Below are 21,696 nucleotides of genomic sequence, written 5' to 3'. Positions count from 1 at the left end.
AAATTCAGAAGGATATGCAAGATCAGTTGCAAGCGCAGTTACAAGAACAATTAGCTAAGGTACAGCAAGACATGAGGGATCAAATACAAGAATCCCAACGAAGCATGATAAGCCAGTTGACCCAGTTGCTAGCCGAATGGATTAAAAATGGAAAAAGTACTGTAAATAACTCTGAGGATGATAATGAAGATGCTATATACCCTCCAAGCTTTACCCCAGTAAATGTCCAAGCCCAACTGGATACATATCCATGAAGAGTACCCATTACCATTAGACCACAACAATATCAAGTCGGCCCCTCAACACCGGTTAATTACTAGACGGGTTCATGTTCTGATCCTGAGGATAACCTGACTTATCCAGTTGTGCCCAATTTAAATGACATGATTGAAATGGATAGAACAAGAGTTCACTTTTCGAAATAGCTAGAAGATTGGTGCAAGTGGTTGGAGGAGAAATTCAGAGCTATGAAGAATGCTGACTATCTTTGCGGGGTTGACGCTAAGGATTTGAGCTTAGTCTGAGATCTAGTACTCCCACCAAAATTCAAAACTCTAGAATTCAAAAAATATAATGAGACTAGTTATCCTAAAGCCCATATCACAATGTTCTGCCGAAGGATGACGGGATACGTCAGTAACAACCACTTATTAATCCACTGCTTCTAGAATAGTCTGATCGGGTCAGTCGCCAAGTGGTATAACCAGTTAAGCCGCGCCAAAATCAACTCTTGGAAAGACTTGGCACAGGCTTTCATGAAATAATATAGTCATGTGACCGATATGACAACCAACAGAATTACGCTGCAGAATATGGAAAAGAAGCAAAGTGAAAACTTCAGGTAGTATGCTCAGAGATGGAAAGAGGTGGCAACGCAAGTCCAACCACCTCTTTTGGAGAAAGAAACGACAATATTTTTCATAAACACTTTAAAAGCCCCGTTCATTAACCATATATTAGGAAGTACTACCAAAAGCTTCTCAGATATAGTAATGGCTAGAGAAATGATTGAAAATGCAGTAAGGAGTGGAAAAATAGACGTGGGCGAAAAAGCTAAAAAATCAGCCTCGAGGAAGAAAGAAAATGAAGTGAACACCGCAGGCATGTATAATAAAGGCTATTTAAAATTGGTCACTATGGGCCCACTAAGGACCAGTGACTGCCACAACTAGCCATCAAGGCCCTTCGAGGTAAGAATCCAACTCAAGATCAAACACAGAAAAACTTCAGTTCACACCCAACCTAATGACATATAGGGAGTTATATCAAAACTTGTTCGATGCACATGTGGTATCCCTATTTTACTTCAAACCTATGTGACCTCCATTCCCAAAATGGTACGATGCGAATGCTCAATACGAGTACCACGCAGGAATAATGGGACACTCAATTGAGAACTACACCACATTTAAAAAGTTGATTGAGAGGTTCATCAAGATAGGGATCCTAAGGTTCGATGATCCATCGGGACCTAATGTGGCAGGAAATTCGTTACCCAGTCATTCAGATTAAAGGGTAAATGCGATAATTCAGAGTGGAGAAAAGAGAACCAAAACTGACATGACAGAAGTTAAAACCCCACTAAAATAGGTTTGACAAAAGATGATAGACGGAGGATTAATCATGCAAGATTCAGAGGAAAGACCTAAAGAAGTGAGGAGTTACTGTGAGTTCCACGCTGAAGAAGGTCATGAAATCCAGGAGTGCGCTGAATTCAAAGCTTTGGTGCAAAGTCTAATGGATAAAAAAAGTTTGGAATTCTTTGAAGAGGTCAAAAGCCTGGAAGGAATGTTGAGAAACCAAAGCATCAACGTCATATCGGAAGAAAAAATTGGGAAAGAAAACCTATCAGGCATTCGTTCCTATATCCCCGGAAGTGTTCTGAACAATTGGACTGCGGAAGAGAACCCTGTAATTTTTAGAACTAATTCAAAGTAATGTTTAAAACACACTTATTACTCTAAGCTTGGGAGCAATAAGAATCCTTTTATGAAATAGGCATATCTCCAATCTCTTTATTTCAATAAAATGCATCTTTGTATCTCATTTTGGTAAATATTCTTTTATTTTTTCCATTTCATTCATACTCATACCATACAGATAGTTATTCTTAGATTAATTTCTTATTTGGGTCTTCCTTCATTCCTATAACAAGTCTCCAGATATCAATGGTATGAGTGACGCTGCTACTAACTTAGAATCTCTGTTTGAGCAAGATATGTGTCCAGAAAAACCTTAAAACTTTGAAGATGATTGAGATTGTAACCTATCTCCTGATTTGTTAAGGATGGTAGAGCAAGATGAGAAACAAATCCTACCTTACAAAGAGTCAGTAGAAATTGTAAGCTTAACAGAAGAGAAAGAGGTGAAAATTGGAGCTTACATCACCGCAGAGACAAAGAGAGACCTCATTGAGTTACTCCAAGAATTCAAAGATGTCTTTGCATGGTCGTATCAAGATATTCTTGAGCTAAGTACTGATATCGTGGTACACTGGCTCCCTATAAAGGAAGAGTGTAAGCAGGTCGAATAGAAACTCCGAAGGATGAGGCCTAACGTCCTGTTAAAAATAAAAGAAGAGGTTAAGAAATAATTCGACACTGGTTTCTTGCAAGTGGTCAAATACTCGGAGTGGGTAACTAACATAGTCCCCATACCTAAGAAAGATGGGAAAGTACAAATGTGTGTAGACTATAGGAATTTAAACAAAGCCAGCCTAAAAGATAATTTCCCATTGCCTCATATCGACACCTTAGTGGACAACACGACAAGTTGTTCACTGTTCTCCTTTATGGACGGCTTCTCCGGATACAACCAGATTAAGATGCATCCTGAAGATATGGAAAAGACCACATTTGTAACCATGTAAGGAACATTTTGGTATAACGTTATGTCATTTGAACTAAAAAATACCTGAGCAACATATCAAAGAGCCATGGTAACTTTTTTTCATGATATGATGCACAAAAAAATTGAGGTTTATGTTGACGATATGATTGCAAAGTCCTGAGCAGAAAAGGAGCATGTACAAGTCTTGAAGAAATTGTTCTTGAGATTGAGAAAATTCCAACTGAAGCTCAATCCAACAAAATGTACCTTCGAAGCTAGATCTGGAAAATTGCTAGGGTTTGTAGTCAATGAAAAGGGGATCGATATCTACCCAGATAAAGTTAAGGCTATACAGGAGTTGCCTCTGCCGTACACTTAAAAAAAAGGTCCGGGGCTTCCTAGAAAGACTAAATTACATCACCCGTTCATTTCACAATTAACCGAGAAATGCGAACCCATATTTCGTCTCCTTAAGAAACATAATCCAGGTGTATAGGATGAAGAATGTCAAAATACTTTTGACAAGGTCAAACATTACTTGTTTAATGCCTCAGTACTGATGTCAGCTAGTCCAAATAAGCCATTGATGCTATACTTGGCAGCATTTGGGAACTCTATGGGATGCATGCTTGGCCAACACGATGAGTTAGGAAGAAAAGAAAAGGCGATATACTACCTCAATAAGAAATTTACTGAATGTGAGACAAGATATTCACTAATTGAGAAGTTGTGTTACGCCTTAATCTAGACAACTCGGAGACTAAGACAGTACATATTGTACCACACAACTTGGCTAATCTCAAAAATAGACCCTCTAAAGTACATGATGGAGTCAATTGCTTTAAATGGAAGAATGACCTGATGGCAAATTTTGCTTTCTGAATTTGATATAATTTATGTGAACCAGAAAGCAGTAAAAGGGAGTGCAATAGCAGATTTTCTAGCCAGTAGAGCTCTAGAAAATTACGAGCCTTTGAACTTTGATTTCCCGAATAAAGATCTAATGTATGTTGCAACCACTGAAAAAAATGCTCAAGAAGGACATCCTTGGAAACTAAATTTTGACGAAGCTTCAAATGCTATAGGTAATAAAATCGAGGCAATCCTGGTATTCCTAAATGGAGATCATTATCCCTTTACTAGTAAATTGCATTTTGATTGTATGAACAATATGGCAAAATACGAAGCATGCATCATGGGTATCCATGCAGCCATAGAACACAAGATCAAAGTACTAGAGGTATATGTGGATTCTACACTAGTGATCTATCACCTCAAAGGTGAATGGGAGGCGAGAGACCCCAAACTGATCAACTATCATAGGTTGGTTCTTGAGTTAATTGAGGAGTTTGTTGACATCACTTTCTGCTACCTCTCACGAAATGAAAATCAGATGGCTAACGTGCTGGCTACTTTAGCTTCCATGATCAAAATGAACAAACAAGAAGATGTAAAACCTATCCAGATGAGTATTTTTGAGGCTTCGACTCATTGTTACAACATCAAAGAAGAAGAAAAGGATAATCACTCTTGGTACCATGATATACTGTGATATGTAAAGAACCGTGAATACCCCGATCAAGCAACTGAGAATGATTAAAAGATGTTGAGGAGGCTAGCCAATGACTATGTCTTAGATGGAGAGATCCTGTATAAAAGAAAAAAAGATCAGATGCTACTAACATGTGTGGACGCCATTTAGGCCAAGAAGATTTTGGAAGAAGTCCATGAGGACGTTTAAGGAATGCATGCTAATGGTTTTACAATGGCCAGACGAATTATAAGATTCGGGTATTATTGGTCCACCATGGAAGGGGATTGTATCAATTATGCCAACAGATTTCATAAGTTCCAAATTTATGGAGACAAAATTCATATGCCTTATTCACATTTTCATGTTATGACTTCTCCATGGTCTTTCTCCATGTGGGGTGTAACATCCTAAATTAGGGGCTAGTCGAAACAGTGGTTTTGAGACCACAAATTCGAGATAGAAATAATTATTTTATGGTTATTATGAGGTCTATGATATATATGCATGCTTGCGTGAAAATTTCATGAGGAAATTCTATGCATAAAATGTCCAATTGAACTTTAGGGACTAAATTGAATAAGAAGCAAAACTTGTGTTCTAGAAGCTTTTAGTATGAAATTTCTTTAGATTATAAATTAGAAGGTCCTAATTAGCAATTTGACAAATTTCTATAATTTTGGACAAAAATAGACATGCAGAGGAAAAATTTGAAAGAAAGGCTTTAAGGGCATTTTAGTCATTTGGTAATTAAAAGAATAAAAAGGGAAAAATCAAAGCAAAATTTTCTCATCTTCTTCATGTGGCTGTCGAAAATTCTAAGCACTCCATAGCTAGGGTTTTTGACATTTTCAAGCTCAATAGTAAGTGTTCCTTAGCCTGTTTTTAATGTTCTTTACATTTTTGAAGTCCTTCTAGCTTGATTTACCTATTTCTACCCTTATTTTGAAGTAGGGTTTATGTTTAAAAATTTACCCATGTATGACATACATGTATTTTGATGTTTAATAGAGGAATATGAAAGTTTGGTGTAAGATAAACATCTTAAAAAAAATATGATTTTGATGAAAAATATGGGCTGTTATGAGTACAAGAAAAATTCAGCTAGGCTTGGGTAACAAAAAAAATGCATGCATTTCATTTTACGAGCCTAGGGACTAAAATGTAAATAAGTAAAAAGTTAGGCGTAAAAAGGTCAATTTTACTAGAGTGTGAATTATGGGTTGATTTGAACAATGTGAATATTAAAAAAATTTAAATTTGTCATTATAAATCAAGAAAAATGTGATTTGGGTCTTGACCAGGGAAAGCATAAAGTTTACGACGAATAGGCTCATTTCTTATGATTTTGTACCGATGTAAGTACATGTGTAAATAATGTGGTATTGTTGCATATTTCTAATGATTTGATATTATGTGATAAATAATTGATTTCTATTATGTATGTTACGCTTAATGGGTGTTATCAAAGTATAAATGATATTATGATTGTTATTCACGACATCACAGGCAAGTACGATAAGGATGCCATGTGCAAGTGAGGAAAATCTCGTTTGAACCTTAGGAATAGTTTAGGATACAAGTGACATGTCACTAGGGACAATGTGATCCGAACTCATTGAGTATGGTCTGAGTTCGTGATATATGTGATTCATGTAATTTGGTTCGGGTGCTAGTCTTGGGCATCCCACCGGTGGCTAGGTAGTCCTGAGTGTGTCGAATACCTGACAGCTTGTATGAGTAGCCCGTGTAGTTACGCTCAGACCTACAGCTTATGTGAGCAGGCCCGTGAGTAACTCTATTATGAGCGTTACATGTTATGAGGTAACTTTGGCTATATATGTATGTGTGGCACTTATGTTTAAGTTTTCGCGTATCCAATATTATTCCGAGTGTTCAAGGGTAATCCAATGGATGATGTGGTGAAAGTCCCAAAAAGGGGCATGTTAAAAAAGGCAGATTATGAGTTATTCTACGAGATGGTACAGGTATGTACACTAAACTCATGAGTAATGCCTTGATATATGATGTTTCATGATAAAGAGGTATATAGGTAATAAGTAAGGCAAAATTTTCAAATGATGAAAAAACTTATGTTTAGGTTTATAATTATGTTTATTATGTTATTGCATGATATTTGTTTGCTTACATTGCATATTATTTGCATATAAACTTACTAAGCTTTAATGTTTACCCCATTTCCTCTCCATCTCGTGTAGTCCCGCCAAGCTAGCTAGGGGATCGGAAGTTGTTGGAGTATTCGATCACACTATCAAAGGAACATTTGGGTATAGTGATTTTAATATTTTTTAGTATGGCATGTATAGGGGACTTGGTTAATTTGTGATATGTGTCATGCTATTTTTTCGAAATTGATGATTCATTTTGTAATAGGCATGTAATATGGCTTATTTTTTATTACTGGGTTGTAACATCTAATTGTTCATACATACATGTGCTAATGCCTTGATGATGTACTATGTAATTGTTTGATGGATATAAGATGAGATGTGAATTAAATGTTTGAAGATAAGGGATGACTTAATGACTTGAGATGATCATAGTAAATAGTTTATAACTTGGAATTAAAATGACAAATCTTGTTTATGCATGAAATTGGTATGGAATACTTCTAAAAAGGTATGGCTAATTGAATGTGAAATAAAATGATTCTAAGAGGACATGATAGTGCCATGATATTGAATATTTGAGTGTTTAAATAGGTTATGTTGCATGCTATGAAACATGTTTGAGTAAATGAGTGCTTAAGGGTGGCAATTGGCTTGGTAGATAGCCTCTAAATTGTCCATACGAGTAGACATACGGGGATGTGTCTAGGCCGTGTGTGACACACGACCTGCCCCATGAGTGTGTTGTCTGGCCTTGTGTCCCCTGTACCTTTTTTTCCAAGTCAGTATGCCCAATAGTAAACACACGAGCTAAGACACGGGCGTGTGTCTTGGCCATGTGAGGGACACGGCCTACTCATATGGGCGTGTACTCTAGCCGTGTGAAGTCTGCACCATTTTTATGAAAAATTCATTTTTTTTTTAATTCACCACACGGTCTAGACACATGAGCATGTGATACAGGCATGTGACATTATTTTGGTGCTGACGTCATAGTCAGAGAGTTACACGGCCGGAAGACAATGGCGTATCGAGAGCACACGGGTGTGTCCCATGTCTCACACGGGCGTGTGGCTCTGTATTAAAGAAAAATTTTTCAAACTTTTCTAAAGTTTCCGGTTTGGTCTGGAACTAATCCCAATGCATGTTTTTGGACTTCGTAGGTCCATAAAAGGGATAATGTACATGTGTTTGATTCATGTTAAATTGAATGAAATTTTATGTCTCGATTTTGTAAGAATGTTTATGTTTAAGTCCGATAACTCCTCGAACCCTTTCCTGGCGTCGGATACAGGTAAGGGTGTTACATTTAGTGGTATCAGAGCTACGGTTTAGTCAGTTCTCAGACTACGTAGCGTGTGTTTGAGTCTAGCTACAATACATATATTATGATAGTGTGACAACTCCTGAAGATTTTAAAATATGTTTTTATATAGCAAATGGATTCCGATAGAGCAGTGGCAGATGATGTAGAAAGTAACGAACCTACTCCCACAAAAGGAACAGTGTCATCCGATAGTAGACCTGAGACTGTTTGTAGAGGAGAAGGAGGCAGAGAAGCCTTTCTCCACATGATGAATGCCTGGTACATAGAGTTCGTTCGAAAGAACTCGAATGCTCAACCTCCCCCACCTCCTCCAAATCCTCAACCTGCACCTGTGATACCTCAAGGTATAGATTTTATGAGATTTTCTAGAACACAAGTCGATAAATTCGAAAGCAAGGTGCTGAGGAGTTTAGGGCAAATACTGATGATGACTCTGAAAAAGCAGAGTTTTGGTTAGAAAATTCGCTACGGGTATTTGATGAATTGTCCTGTACACCCGAGGAATGCTTAAAATGCACTATATCTTTATTAAGGGATGCAGCCTATCACTGGTTGAGAATGCTGGTATCTGTGGTACCTCCAGAGAGGGTTACTTGAAAATTCTTCAAGAGGAATTCTGAAAAAAGTACATTAGCGAACGGTTTATCAATCAGAAGCGTAAGGAATTTCTGGATTAGAAACAGGGTCGTAGGACAGTAACTAAATATGAGAGGGAATTCGTCATACTCAACAAATATGCTCGGGAGTGTGTATCTTCCGAGGCTAAAATGTGCAGAAGATTTGAAGATGGACTTAATGAGGACATCAAGACGTTAGTAGGCATTTTTGAGTTAAAAGAATTTGTAGTACTTGTTGAACGGGCTTGTAAAGCCGAAGAACTAATTAAAGAAAAGAGGAAAGCAGAGTTTGAGGCTAGAGACACAAGAAAGTGGCATACTAGTGAGTCATTTCCATCCCAATCTAAAAAATCTAGAGAGATGTACTCTCGTCCACATATGTCAGCTGGGCATTCGCACGAGAACTATAGAAAGCATAATTCGGGCTTTAGATCCCAGGCTACATCTATGGCTAGTGTGGGTAATGCTAAACCTTTCAAACCCGAGTACTAGCAACATGGTAGACGTCATTTGGGTACTTGTAGAGTGAGTGATGGATCTTGTTTCAAATGTGGTTATCTAAACCACTTCATTAAAGATTGTCCCGAGATGATGGAGAAAGAAAGATTTTAGAGTTCAAGACCGAGTGGCATAGCTCCTAAGGGAAGACCCCCGAGAAATACTGGGAATAGGTCCGGTAGCGAATGTGATAAGAGACACAGCAGTGAGGTCTGAAGCTAAAGCTTCGACTATAGCCTATGCCATACGCACGTGTGAAAACGCATCTTCTCCCGATGTGATCACTGGAACTTTTCTCTCTTTGAAACTACTGTTATTGCTTTGATAGACCCTGGCTCTAATCATTCTTATGTGTCTATGAAATTGATATCTAGCATGAATATACCTATTGAGTCTACAGAATTTATGATTAAGGTGTCAAACCCATTAGGAAAGCATGTGATAGTTGATAAAGTATGTAAGAAATGCCCTTTGGTGATTAGAGGTTATTGTTTTTCGGCCGACTTAATGTTTTTGTCGCTTGATGAATTTGATGTCATATTGGGTATGGATTGGTTGACACTTCATGATGCTATAGTGAATTGTAGATGGAAAGTTATTGAATTGAAATGCGAAAATGGTGAAATTCTTCAGGTTGAACCAGATGAGTCAAATGGGTCGCCAATTGTAATTTCCTCTATGTTAGCTCAAAAATGTATAAGAAAGGGTATGAAGCCTATTTAGTATATATATTAAATACAAAGGAATCTGAATTGAAAATTGAATTAGTGCCAGTTGTATGTAAGTACGCGGATGTATTTCCGAAAGAATTAAGTACACGGATGTATTTCCGAAGGAATTGTCAGGTTTGCCTCCAATTAGAGAAGTTGAATTTGGTATTGAACTAATGCCAAGGACAGCACCTATTTCTATTGCTCCGTATAGGATGGCCTCGATTGAGCTAAAAGAATTGAAGTTACAATTACAGGAGTTGGCTGACAAAGGTTTTGCGAGACCAAGCTTTTCACCGTGGGGTGCTTCCGTATTATTCGTGAAAGAGAAGGATGGTTCCATGAGATTATACATTGACTACTGACAGCTTAATAAGGTGACAATTAAAAACCCCCTACCAAGGATTGATGACCTGTTCAATCAGTTGAAAGGAGCGACATGGTTCTTTAAGATTGATTTGAGGTCCGGTTACTACCAGTTACGAGTTAAAAAGTCGGATGTGCCTAAGACTGCTTTTAGAATGAGGTATTGCCACTACGAATTTTTTGTTACCCATTTGGGTTAACGAATACTCCTGCTATGTTTATGGATTTAATGAACTGAATATTTCGGCCATATTTGGACAAGTTTGTTGTGGTGTTCATTGATGATATTCTAATTTATTCTAGATATGAGACAGAGTATGTCGAACACTTGAGAACTATATTGCAGACTTTGAGAGACAAGAAGTTGTATGCTAAGTTCAGTAAAAGTGAGTTTTAGCTTCGAGAGGTCAGATTCTTAGGCCACATTGTTTCATGTGATGGTATTCGAGTTGATCCTAGTAAGATTTCTGCTATCGTTGAATGGAAGTCGCCAAGGAATGTAACTGAAGTTAGGAGCTTTTTGGGTCTGCCTAGTTATTACAGACAGTTTGTGAAGCGATTCTCTAGGATAGTTACTCCTATAGCGAGATTACTCCAAAATGATGTCAAGTTTGAGTGGCCAAAAAAAGTGTCAGCAAAGATTTGAGAAATTAAAAATGTTATTGACTGAGGCAGTAGAGTTAGAATAGCCGGAATCAGAGAAAAAATTTGTAATTTACAGTGATGCATCTTTGAATGGACTGGGTTGTGTGCTTATGTAGGAAGGCAAAGTAGTAGCTTATGCTTCTTGGCAATTGAAGGCTCATGAGAAAAACTATCTGACGTATGATCTAGAATTAGCCGCCATAGTATTTTCTTAAAAGATTTAGTGACATTTTGGGGAGAAATGTCATGTCTATACAGACCATAAAAGTCTTAAGTATCTGATGTCTCAAAAGGACTTAAATTTGAGGCAATGAAGATGGCTTGAATTGTTAAAAGGCTATGAGCTTGTAATTGATTATCACCTTGGTAAAGCAAATGTGGTCGCCGATGCCCTGAGCAGGAAGTCTTTATTTGCTTTGAGATATGAACACACGACTGACCTTGTCCAATGATGGTGCAATTCTAGCAGAGTTGAGCGCTAAACTGACTTTTCTCCAACAGATTTTTGATGCTTAGAAAGTTGATAAAGAATTACAAGCAAAGAGAATTTTGCATGAGTCACAGTGAACCAGATTTTCAAAGAGACTCTGATGGTTATTTGAGGTTCAGTGGTAGAATTTGTCTTCCGAAGAATACCATGTTTATTCGAAATATTTTGCATGAGGCTCATAACGGATGTATGTCCGTTCAACCGGGTAGCACAAAAATGTTCAACGACTTAAAGAAAATGTATTGGTGGAACGGTATGAAAAGAGATATATCTGAGTTTGTATCAAGGTGTATGATTTGTTAGCAAGTAAAAGCCGAACTCCAGGTACCTTCAGGTTTACTTTAGCCTATTTTGGTTACCGAATGGAAATGAGACTGAATTACTGTGGATTTTGTGACAGGTTTACCATTGACACCAAGAAAGAAAGATGTTGTTTGGGTTATAGTTGACAGGTTGACTAAATCGACTCATTTTATACCGGTACGCACTGATTATTCACTTGATAAGTTGGCAGAATTGTATGTTTCTAAAATTGTAAGATTCACGGAGTACTTTTGTCAATAATTTCTGATAGAGATATGAGGTTCACATCACGATTTTGGAAAAAATTACAAGAGGTTTTGGGCACGAAACTGAACTTTAGTACCGCTTTTCACCCATAAATCGATGGGCAATCTGATAGGGTAATTTAGACACTTAAAGATATGCTCAGATGCTGTGTTCTTGAATTACAAGATAGTTAGGAAAATTATCTACCCTTGGTCGAATTTGCCTACAATAATAGTTATTAGTCGAGCTTGAAAATAGCACTTTACGAGGAGTTGTATGGACATAAATGTTGTACACCTTTATATTGGATTGAACTTAAGGAGAATAAGATTCATGGAGTTGATTTGGTTAAGGAAACCGAAGAAAAGTTGAAGGTAATTCATAATTGTCTGAATGCGGCATCGGATAGACAAAAATCGTATGTGGATTTGAAAAGAAAAGAAATTGAGTATCAAGTGGGTGATAAAGTATTCTTGAAAGTATCTCCCTAGAAAAAGGTTTTGATATTTAGTAGAAAAGGCAAGTTGAGTCCTTGTTTCATAGGACCTTACGAGATCACCGAAAGAGGAGGGCCTGTTGCTTATCGATTGCCTTTGCCATTAGAGTTAGAAAAGAGTCATAATGTGTTTCACGTATCTATGTTGTGTCATCATCGATTTGATCTTTCATATGTGATTGCATCGACAGAGGTTGAAATTCGACCGGATATGACTTAAGGTGAGGAACCGGTTAAGATTTTGGCTCGAGAAGTCAAACAATTGAGAAACGAAAGTATTGCTCTTGTGAAGGTTTAATGGCATAGAATGGATTTAAAGAAGCTACATGGGATCCCGAGGAGGCTATGAAGAAACAATACCCAAACCTTTTTACTAGTAAGATTTTCGGGGACGAAAATCTCTAAAGGGGGGAGAGTTGTAACATCCTAAATTAGGGGCTAGTCAGAACAGTGGATTCGAGACCACAAATCTGAGATAGAAATAATTATTTTATGATTATTATGAGATCCATGATATGTATGCATGCTTGCGTGAAAATTTCATGAAGAAATTCTATGCATAAAATGTCCAATTGAACTTTAGGGACTAAATTGAATAAGAAATAAAACTTGTGTTCTAGAAGCTTTTAGCATGAAATTGCTTTAGATTATACATTAGAAGGTCCTAATTAGCAATTTGACCAATTTCTATAATTTTGGACAAAAATTGACATGCATAGGAAAAATTTGAAAGAAAGGCCTTAAGGGCATTTTAGTCATTTGGTAACTAAAAGAATAAAAAGGGAAAATTCAAAGCAAAATTTTCTCTTCTTCTTTAGGTGGCTACCAAAAATTCTAAGCACTCCATAGCTAAGGTTTTTGACATTTTCAAGCTCAATAGTAAGTGTTCCCTAGTCCGTTTTTAATGTTCTTTACAATTTTGAAGTCCTCGTAACTTGATTTACCTATTTCTACCCTTATTTTGAAGTAGGGTTTATGTTAAAAAAATTATCCATGTATGACATACATGTATTTTGATGTTTAATGGAGGAATATCAAAGTTTGGTGTAAGATAAACATCTTTCACAAAGTGATTTTTCATAAAAACAACTAAAAATGACTATTTTGTAAACGGTGTAAAATAAGTGATAAAAATATGATTGTGATGAAAAATATGGGTTGTTATGAGTACAAGGAAAATTCGGCTAGACTTGGGTAACAAAGAAAATACATGCATTTCGTTTTACGAGCCTAGGGACTAAAATGTAGATAAGTGAAAAGTTAGGGGTAAAAAGGTAAATTTTACTAAAGTATGAATTATGGATTGATTTTAACAATGTGAATATTAAACAATTTAAATTTGGCATTATAGATCAAGAAAAACGTGATTCGGGACCGGGAAAAGAATAAAGTTTACGACGAATAGGCTCATTTCTCATCATTTTGTACCGAGGTAAGTATATGTGTAAATAATGTGGTATTGTTGCATATTTCAAATGATTTGATATTATGTGATAAATAATTTATTTCTATTATGTATGTTATGCCTAATGGATGTTATGAAAATATAAATGATGTTATGTTTGTTATCCACGACATCACGAGCAAGTACGATAAGGATGCCATGTGCAAGTGAGGAAAATCCCATTTGAACCTTAGGAATAGTTTAGGATACAAGTGACATGTCACTAGGGACAATGTGATCCGAACTCATTGAGTATGGTCTTAGTTCGTAATATATGTGATTCATGTAATTTGGTTCCAGGTACTGGTCTTGGGCGTCCCACCGGTGGCTAAGTAATCTTGAGTGTGTCGGATACCTGACAGCTTGTGTGAGCAGCCCGTGTAGTTACGCTCAGACTGACAGCTTGTGTGAGCAGGCCCGTGAGTAGCTCTATTACGAGCGTTACATGTTATGAGGTAGCTTTGGCTATGTATGTATATGTGACACTTATGTGCAAGTTTTCCATGTATCCAATATTATTCTGAGTGTTCAACGAGTAATAAAATGGATAATGTGGTAAAGGTCCCAAAAAGGGGCATGTTAAAGAAGGTATGATTATGAGTTATTCTACAAGATGGTACTGGTATGTTCACTAAACTCATGAGTAATGCCTTGATATATGATGTTTCATGGTAAAGAGGTATATAGGTAATAAGTAAGGCAAAAGTTTCGAATGATTTGCAAACTTATGTTTAGGTTTATAATGATGTTTATTATGTTATTGTATGATATTTGTTTGCTTACATTGCATATTATTTGCATATGGACTTACTAAACTCTAATGCTTACCCCCATTTCCTTTTCATCCCGTGTAGTCCTGCCAAGCTAGCTCGGGGATTGGAAGCTGTCGGAGTATTAGATCACACTATCAAAGGAACATTTAGGTATAGTGATTTTAATATTTTTTAGTATGGCATGTATAAGGGACTTTGTTATTTTGTGATATATGTCATGCTATTTTGGCCAAAATGTTAAGGCCTATAGTGTTGATGATTCATTTTGTAATAGCCATAAAATGTGGCTTATATTTGATTACTGGGTTGTAACATCTAATTGTTCATGCATGCATGTGCTAATGCCTTGATGATGCGCTTTGTGATTGTTTGATGAATATATGATGAGATGTGAATTAAATGTTTGAAGATAAAGGATGACTTAATGACTTGAGATGATCATAGTAAAGAGTTTATAACTTGGAATTAAAATGACAAATCTTATTGGTGTGGAATACTTTTAAAAAGGTATGGCTAATTGAATATGAAATAAAATGATTCTAAGAAGACATGTTAGTGCCATGATATTGAATATTTGAGTGTTTAAATAGGTTATATTGCATGCTATGAAACATGTTTGAGTAAATGAGTGCTTGAGGGTAGCAATTGGCTTGGTAGATAGCCTCTAAATTGTCCATACGGGTAGACACACAGGCATGTATTTAGGCTGTGTATCATAGGCATATTGTCTGGCCGTGTGTCCCTTATACCTTATTTTTGCAAGTCAATATGCCTAGTAGTAAACACACAGGCTAAGACACGGGCGTGTGTCTTGGCCGTGTGAAGGACACGGCCTACCCATATGGACGTGTGAAGTCTGCACCATTTTTATGAAAAATTCATTTATTTTTAATTCACCACACGGTCTGGACACACGGGCGTGTGATACAGCCGTGTGACCTTATTTTGGTGCTGACGTCATAATCAGAGAGTTACACGGCCTAAAGACAAGAGCGTGTCGAGAGCACACGGGCGTGTCTCTTGTCTCACATGGGCGTATGGCTCTATATTAAAGAAAAATTTTCCAAAGTTTTTTAAAGTTTTCGGTTTGGTCTGGAACTAATCCCAATGCATGTTTTTGGAATTCATAGGTCCATAAAAGAGACAATGTACATGTGTTTGATTTATTTTAAATTGAATGAAATTTTATGGCTCGATTTTGTATGAATATTTATGTTTAAGTCCGGTAACGCCTCGAACCCTATCCCGGCGTCGAATACAGGTAAGGGGTGTTACATGGGGCATGGATGTCATTAGGCGGTCTTGCTAAAAGCTTCCAATGGGTATAGATTCATCTTTATGGTCATTGATTACTTCACAAAGTGGGTAGAGGCCACTTCTTACGCCAATGTCACGAAGTCGACAATCAGCAAATTCTTGAAGAAAGGGTTCATATGTCAGTCTGGAATGTCAGAAAAGATCATATCTAACAATATACTGAACTTGAACAACAATACGATAGCGGAGGTCTGTAGTCAATTCAAGATCAAACACCACAACTCGTCACCATATCGCCCAAAAATAAATGGTGCGGTAGAGGCAGCCAATAAGAACATTAAGAAGATCGTGGGGAAAATGACTGAGACTTATAAAGATTAGCATGAGAAGTTACCATTTGCCTTCTATGCTTATCGAAAATCTTTCAGGACCTCCACTAGGGTAACACCTTTCTCATTGGTTAATGGAATGGAAACGGTTTTGCCTATTGAAGTTGAGATTCCTTCTATCCGAGTTTTGTCAGCATTGAAGTTAGATGAAGCAGAATGGATCCAATCCCGATATGATCAGCTGAACTTGATTAAAGAGAAGAGGTTGAAAGTTATCCGTCATGGTCAGATGTATAAAAAAAAGAATGATATGAGCTTATGACAAAAAGATTTGCCCTATAGAATTCCATGAGGGGGACTTGGTATTAAAAAAGATCTTTCCCATACAAAAGGACTTTAAAGGAAAGTGGATGCCAAACTGGGAAGGACCTTATGTGGTAAAGAAGGCATTTTCTGGAGGAGCATTGATTTTGACCGAGATGGATAGTAAAAGCCTACCTAATCATGTGAATTCAGATTCAGTCAACAAATACTTCACCTAAAAAAAAGGGAGAGGCCAAGGCGAAAACTCACAAGGGGCACATTAAGACTAAAGGAGTTTTGAGTTGAAAACCCAGAAAAGGACAGCTCAAATTCGGATTGAAGATTGAACATGTGATGGTCGGGTCTTCTCAGAATTAAGAACGTTACATCTTGAGGCATCAACGAAGTACTCTAGATCTCCTAAACACATATCAGGCTCAAAAAGGTCCTCGAGAAGTTAATGCGGAGAAACTCATGCTACGATATCTGAGGCACCTAGTTTCATCTTATTCATTTTGTATTTTAGCAACGTTTGCTATTTTGATTAATCTATTCATTTCGAACTTTGCTCCCAATAAATTTGAACCTTGTCCATTGTTACAATCTTTTTCATGCATTTTTCATTGAAATAACGATCAATGGACTAATAATATTCAAATAAAAGGATTTCTTGCATATTGTTCTAAAAGTTTTCTAAATAGTACAAGGACTTGAAACAGGACCACTAGTCAAAACTAACCAAATCTAAGAGTTGGAAAGGTTTGGGAATGAATAGTTTAAATTGTGATTATTTCATCGGGTTTTCTGTCAAAGATACCAACTGAATAAGAAGACAAGGTAATTCCTCAGTGATAGAACCTTGATGAGCAGCGAGCAATGTCAACTTGAGCATTAAAAGCGGATCATTCTTAAAAAAATGACATTTTGCATTCATGCAAATATCATTCATACATATCTAGTTAGGAGTATTTGATTCGTTCTAATCATAACATCCTAATCGCTTGGAATAAATATAGGCCCAAATGGATTTTACAGGTCATGTTCCCTATAGAAAGGTGTAACAGATCAGTGAAATAACAAATCCTATACCCCTGAAGTTGTAATGGGACGGATTGAAGTCATCGTGGCGAGTCTTATCTCCCTAAAGTTGCAATGGAGTAGATTGAAGATAGCAAATTTTATCTCTCTGAAGTTGCAGTAGAGCAAATTAAAGTTACAATTCTATCTCTCTGAAGTTGCAGTAGAGCAGATTGAAGATAGCAAATCTTATCTCTCTGAAGTTGCAGTAGAACAGATTGAAGTTACAAATCTTATCTCACTGAAGTTGTAGTGGAGCAGATTGGAATTACAAATCTCATCTCCCTGAAGTTGCAGTGGAGCAGATTGAAGATAGCAAATCTTATTTCCCTGAAGTGTAGTGGAACAGATTAAAGCTACAAGTTACAAACCTTATCTCCCTGAAGTTGTAGTGGAGCAGAATGAAGATAGCAAACCTTATTTCCCTGAAGTTGTAGTGGAACAGATTAAAACTACAAGTTACAAATCTTATCCCCCTGAAGTTGCAGCGGAGTAGATTAAAACTAAATCCTATACCTCTGAAGTTGCAGTAGGTCAGACTAAATCTAGCATGGCGAATTTTATCTCCCTGAAGTTGCAAAGGAGCAGATTGAAGTTACAAATCTTACCTCCCTGAAGTTATAATGGAGCAGATTGAAGTTACAAATCTTATCTCCCTAAAGTTGCAGTGGAGCAAATTAAAATGAATATTATCTCCCTAAAGTTGCAGTAGAACCGATTGAAGTTACTAATCTTATCTTTCAAAAGTTGTAGTGGAGTAGGTAGATGCAACAAATCCTATACCTCTGAAGTTGCGGTAGGTTAGAATGATGTTACTTGGAAAAGAGAAACACCAAATAAGTCGAGATTCGGCAAGGCCAAGCAAAATTGACCCTTTTTAAGGTCTTTGCTCTATTCTCATTGCACGTCAACGAGAAAAGAGGGGCAGCTGTAATAAGCCAATTTATCCCGGGGCCAAATAATAAAAATAAACCAAACCAAAAAAACTAAAAATATAATAACAAAATCTACAATCCAAGTCTATTTACAATATGGCCTAAATGAAGAGACCTTAAAGCCCAATAACTTAAACATCTTTTCAATAAAATAAAAAACCCCTAAAGTCCTTGTATTGTTGCCCTTATCCATGTCAGCACGCACGCCCCAAAGCCTGACACGCCTTGGCCGCCATTGCACCGAAATGGCAAGGGCCTGCTTCTCTCTTCGTCGTTGACTCCACCACCCTTGAAAAAATAGAAAGAATGAAAAGATAAGAAACAAATGAACAGTAGTAAATGAACAGTAGATATAATAAAAAGAAAATATGTAAATCGGCTATAAAGGCCAAATTCAGGATGTAATTTTTTTTACACGGAAAAATACAAAAAAAAAACATCAAGTTTCAAAAGGTAGCATATTATTTTTTGATTTTTATTTCCGAAGCAAATAAAAAAATAATAAGTAAAAAAAAAGGGTTACCTGACTTTTCGTCTTCGTGCCGCCTTCGGTGTCTCTTCCGATTTTAGAGGCTGTCAAATCCTTGGGGATTTGGCTGAGGCCGCAACGGAGGGCGTTGGGAGTCGAAGAGTTTCTTCTTTTTTTGGGGCTTTGACTTTAGTTTTTGGTAGTTTCAACTCCAAATCAAAGTTCTACGCAAAGAAACAAGAAAAATGGAGGATTTTGTTTTTTTCGGGCCACCGACGGCCTTGTGGCCTGAAGGGGAGAAGGTTTTGAGAGAAAAAAATCAAAAGAAGAGTTTTTTTTTATTAAAAAAACAAGGTTTAAAATGATTTTTTGGTCTGATTTTTTGCTTTTATATAGGGTCCTATATGACGTCATTTTGGGCTTAATTTTCAGACACCAAAACGACGTCGTTTTGGGCTTAATTTTCAGACACCAAAACGACGTCGTTTTGACACAATTCAAATATCTGACCCCACCTGATCCTAGGATCCGCGTGTTTTCGCGGTAATGGGATATTTTCACTCCTAGTCCTTCTACTTTTGGACCTTTTTTTTTAATTCAGTCCTAATTTCGCTTTTTTCCTTTTTTAGATTGTACCTTTTAATTTTAATTCATTTTTAATTTAGTCCTTATATCATTGACCCCTCTGGGAGTGACACGTGTAATGTTTTGGACTAATTGTCCTCGAGATCCTTGAGCTTTTGCTCCACATTTTCATTTAACCCCTTTTTATCAAATTTTTTAATTTAGACATTAGATTTTCTTGGACCTTTAACTTAGTCCTTTATTCCCTATTTCTTTAATTATGTTACGATTTATGGCTTAATTTTAGTTCAAATTTCAATTTAATCTCTCACTTATATTAACACTTAGAATTTATGTCATTTACGTGTCTTTTATTTATACGTTTGGTTCTTATTTTATCATTATTGTTCTTCTTCTTCTCATTATTATTATTATTTATTGTATTTTGATTATTTATATTAGAATTAGAATAGTAATTATGGATTGATTGATTATTTTATTACTCATTTTCTTTTATTTGCACATTTTGTTGCCCTTGCTACTATTATTATTAGTAGTAGTAGTAGTATTGTCATTATTTATTTTTCTTTGATTATTTATATTAGTATTAGAGTAGTAAATATTAAATGATTATCGCCGTTATGTTTATTACGAATTGGTTTTATTATTATCTTTGTATTATTATCATTCACTAACACAACATTTCTTATTTTTCGTACATTTTCGTTCCATTTTAATATAATACCATTTCATTATAACCATGTTACGAACCGTGTTTAAATATATTTATTCATTGTTGTACTATACCCAAATAAGATAAATATGCATTGTTTTAATTTGTTATTACTCGAGAAAGGAAATTTTTAAAATTAAGGCAATGTTTCATATTTGGAGATTCAAGAAGTCGTGTCCTAACTTATGGGGTTTGACTTTCTCCTTAAATTTGGATAACCGAACATCCTTTTTAAAAGGAAAATACATGAGATTTAATTAATGATCAAATAATGAGCAAGCTAATTTTTGAGGATTCGAAACATCTTGTCTAACTTACGGGACGTGACCAAAAATAAATTCCTATGACAAATATAATAAGCGAATAGGGTCGAATCTATAGAGACTGATTATCTAATTTTTGCCTTTTTTGTGACCAGATTTGCTATCGCAGTAACGGTTAATAGTGCTAAAAAAAAGAGAAATAAAAATGAGGAGTTTAAATTGATTAAGATAATAAGAGAATACAAAGTGTAATAAAATAAAATAAAAATAGATTCAAAATAGCAAAAAAATAAATTTAAGCAAATAAAGTAAATTTGTAAATAAAATATTTTAAGCTTAGCCTTAGCCTCAGTGTACTTCAATCTTAAATCGATTATTGAAATAGATTTTCTCTTGAAATCGTGGAAAGTGAGAAGGAACAAGACCTTGGAAGAAATTAAACCAAAAAGTTGACATAAAAACAGAAAAAATAATAAAACAGCAATCGCAAACACGCAGGAGGGAAAAAGGGAGAGAATTTATTAAATGAGAAAGTTAAAGTCTGTTTTTGGTTGTAGTGTTTGGTTGTAGTGACTAATTATTTATATATACTTTTAGAACTAAAATTTAACTAGATTTTTCTTAAATATTATGAATAAATAATTTTAAATATTATTAATAAATAATTTTAAATATTATCACTAAATAATTTAAAATTTAAATTAAATTTAAATTAAAAATTAAATTTAAACTAATTACGAGTTATAACAATATAAAAATTCTTTAATATTTATCCAGCTACTTTTTGAATTTTTAATCCTTCAATCAAGCGCTCTTCTTTGTTTTTTGTTCTAGTGTAACCCATTTTTATAAGAGTTTAAATTCAACACACCAACTTCATCACTAAGAAAAATTCAAATTTAATAATATTTTATTCGATAATTAGTCCAAAATAAATATATTAAAATACGAATTATCTTACAATCAATGATATTTTAATAATAATATCTAATTAAATTAACCTCAAGTTAACTCATTAATGCAATTAAGGACTTATAAATATAAATAATTGAAATTTAGTAAAAATCAATTAACATTGTTATTAATGTTGAGCAAGAAAAACCGAAATCAAATTGTTTCTATAGTTATCTGATATCAAATCAAATTCAACCAAATCAACTTTCATTTTTATTTAATATATAATTAATTTTTAGTTTTTATGATATAAAAATATTTTATATTTAAAATAATGAAAATAATTTAAAAGTTTTTGAAAAAGTATTATTTTTAAAAATATTTATGAAAAAGAGTCTGAAATTTTATCAAATAATATTAAAAATTATAAAACAAAACATATTTTATTAAAATCAATCTGAAAATTCA

The 21,696-nt window shown here is 35.4% G+C and overlaps 1 protein-coding gene across 1 annotated transcript; it reads left to right on the top strand.

Moving 5' to 3' along the window:
- The first annotated feature begins 3,832 nt into the window (after nucleotides 1-3,832).
- Nucleotides 3,833-4,381, top strand: LOC108450834 (uncharacterized). The gene has a single exon (XM_017748607.1). The coding sequence runs from the start codon at nucleotides 3,833-3,835 to the stop codon at nucleotides 4,379-4,381; it is 549 nt and encodes a 182-aa protein (XP_017604096.1).
- The last annotated feature ends 17,315 nt before the right edge of the window (nucleotides 4,382-21,696 follow it).

Source organism: Gossypium arboreum, chromosome 5 (assembly GCF_025698485.1).
Source record: "Gossypium arboreum isolate Shixiya-1 chromosome 5, ASM2569848v2, whole genome shotgun sequence".
NCBI classification, from domain to species: Eukaryota; Viridiplantae; Streptophyta; class Magnoliopsida; order Malvales; family Malvaceae; genus Gossypium; species Gossypium arboreum.
This window is presented reverse-complemented; position numbering and strand designations above follow the sequence as displayed.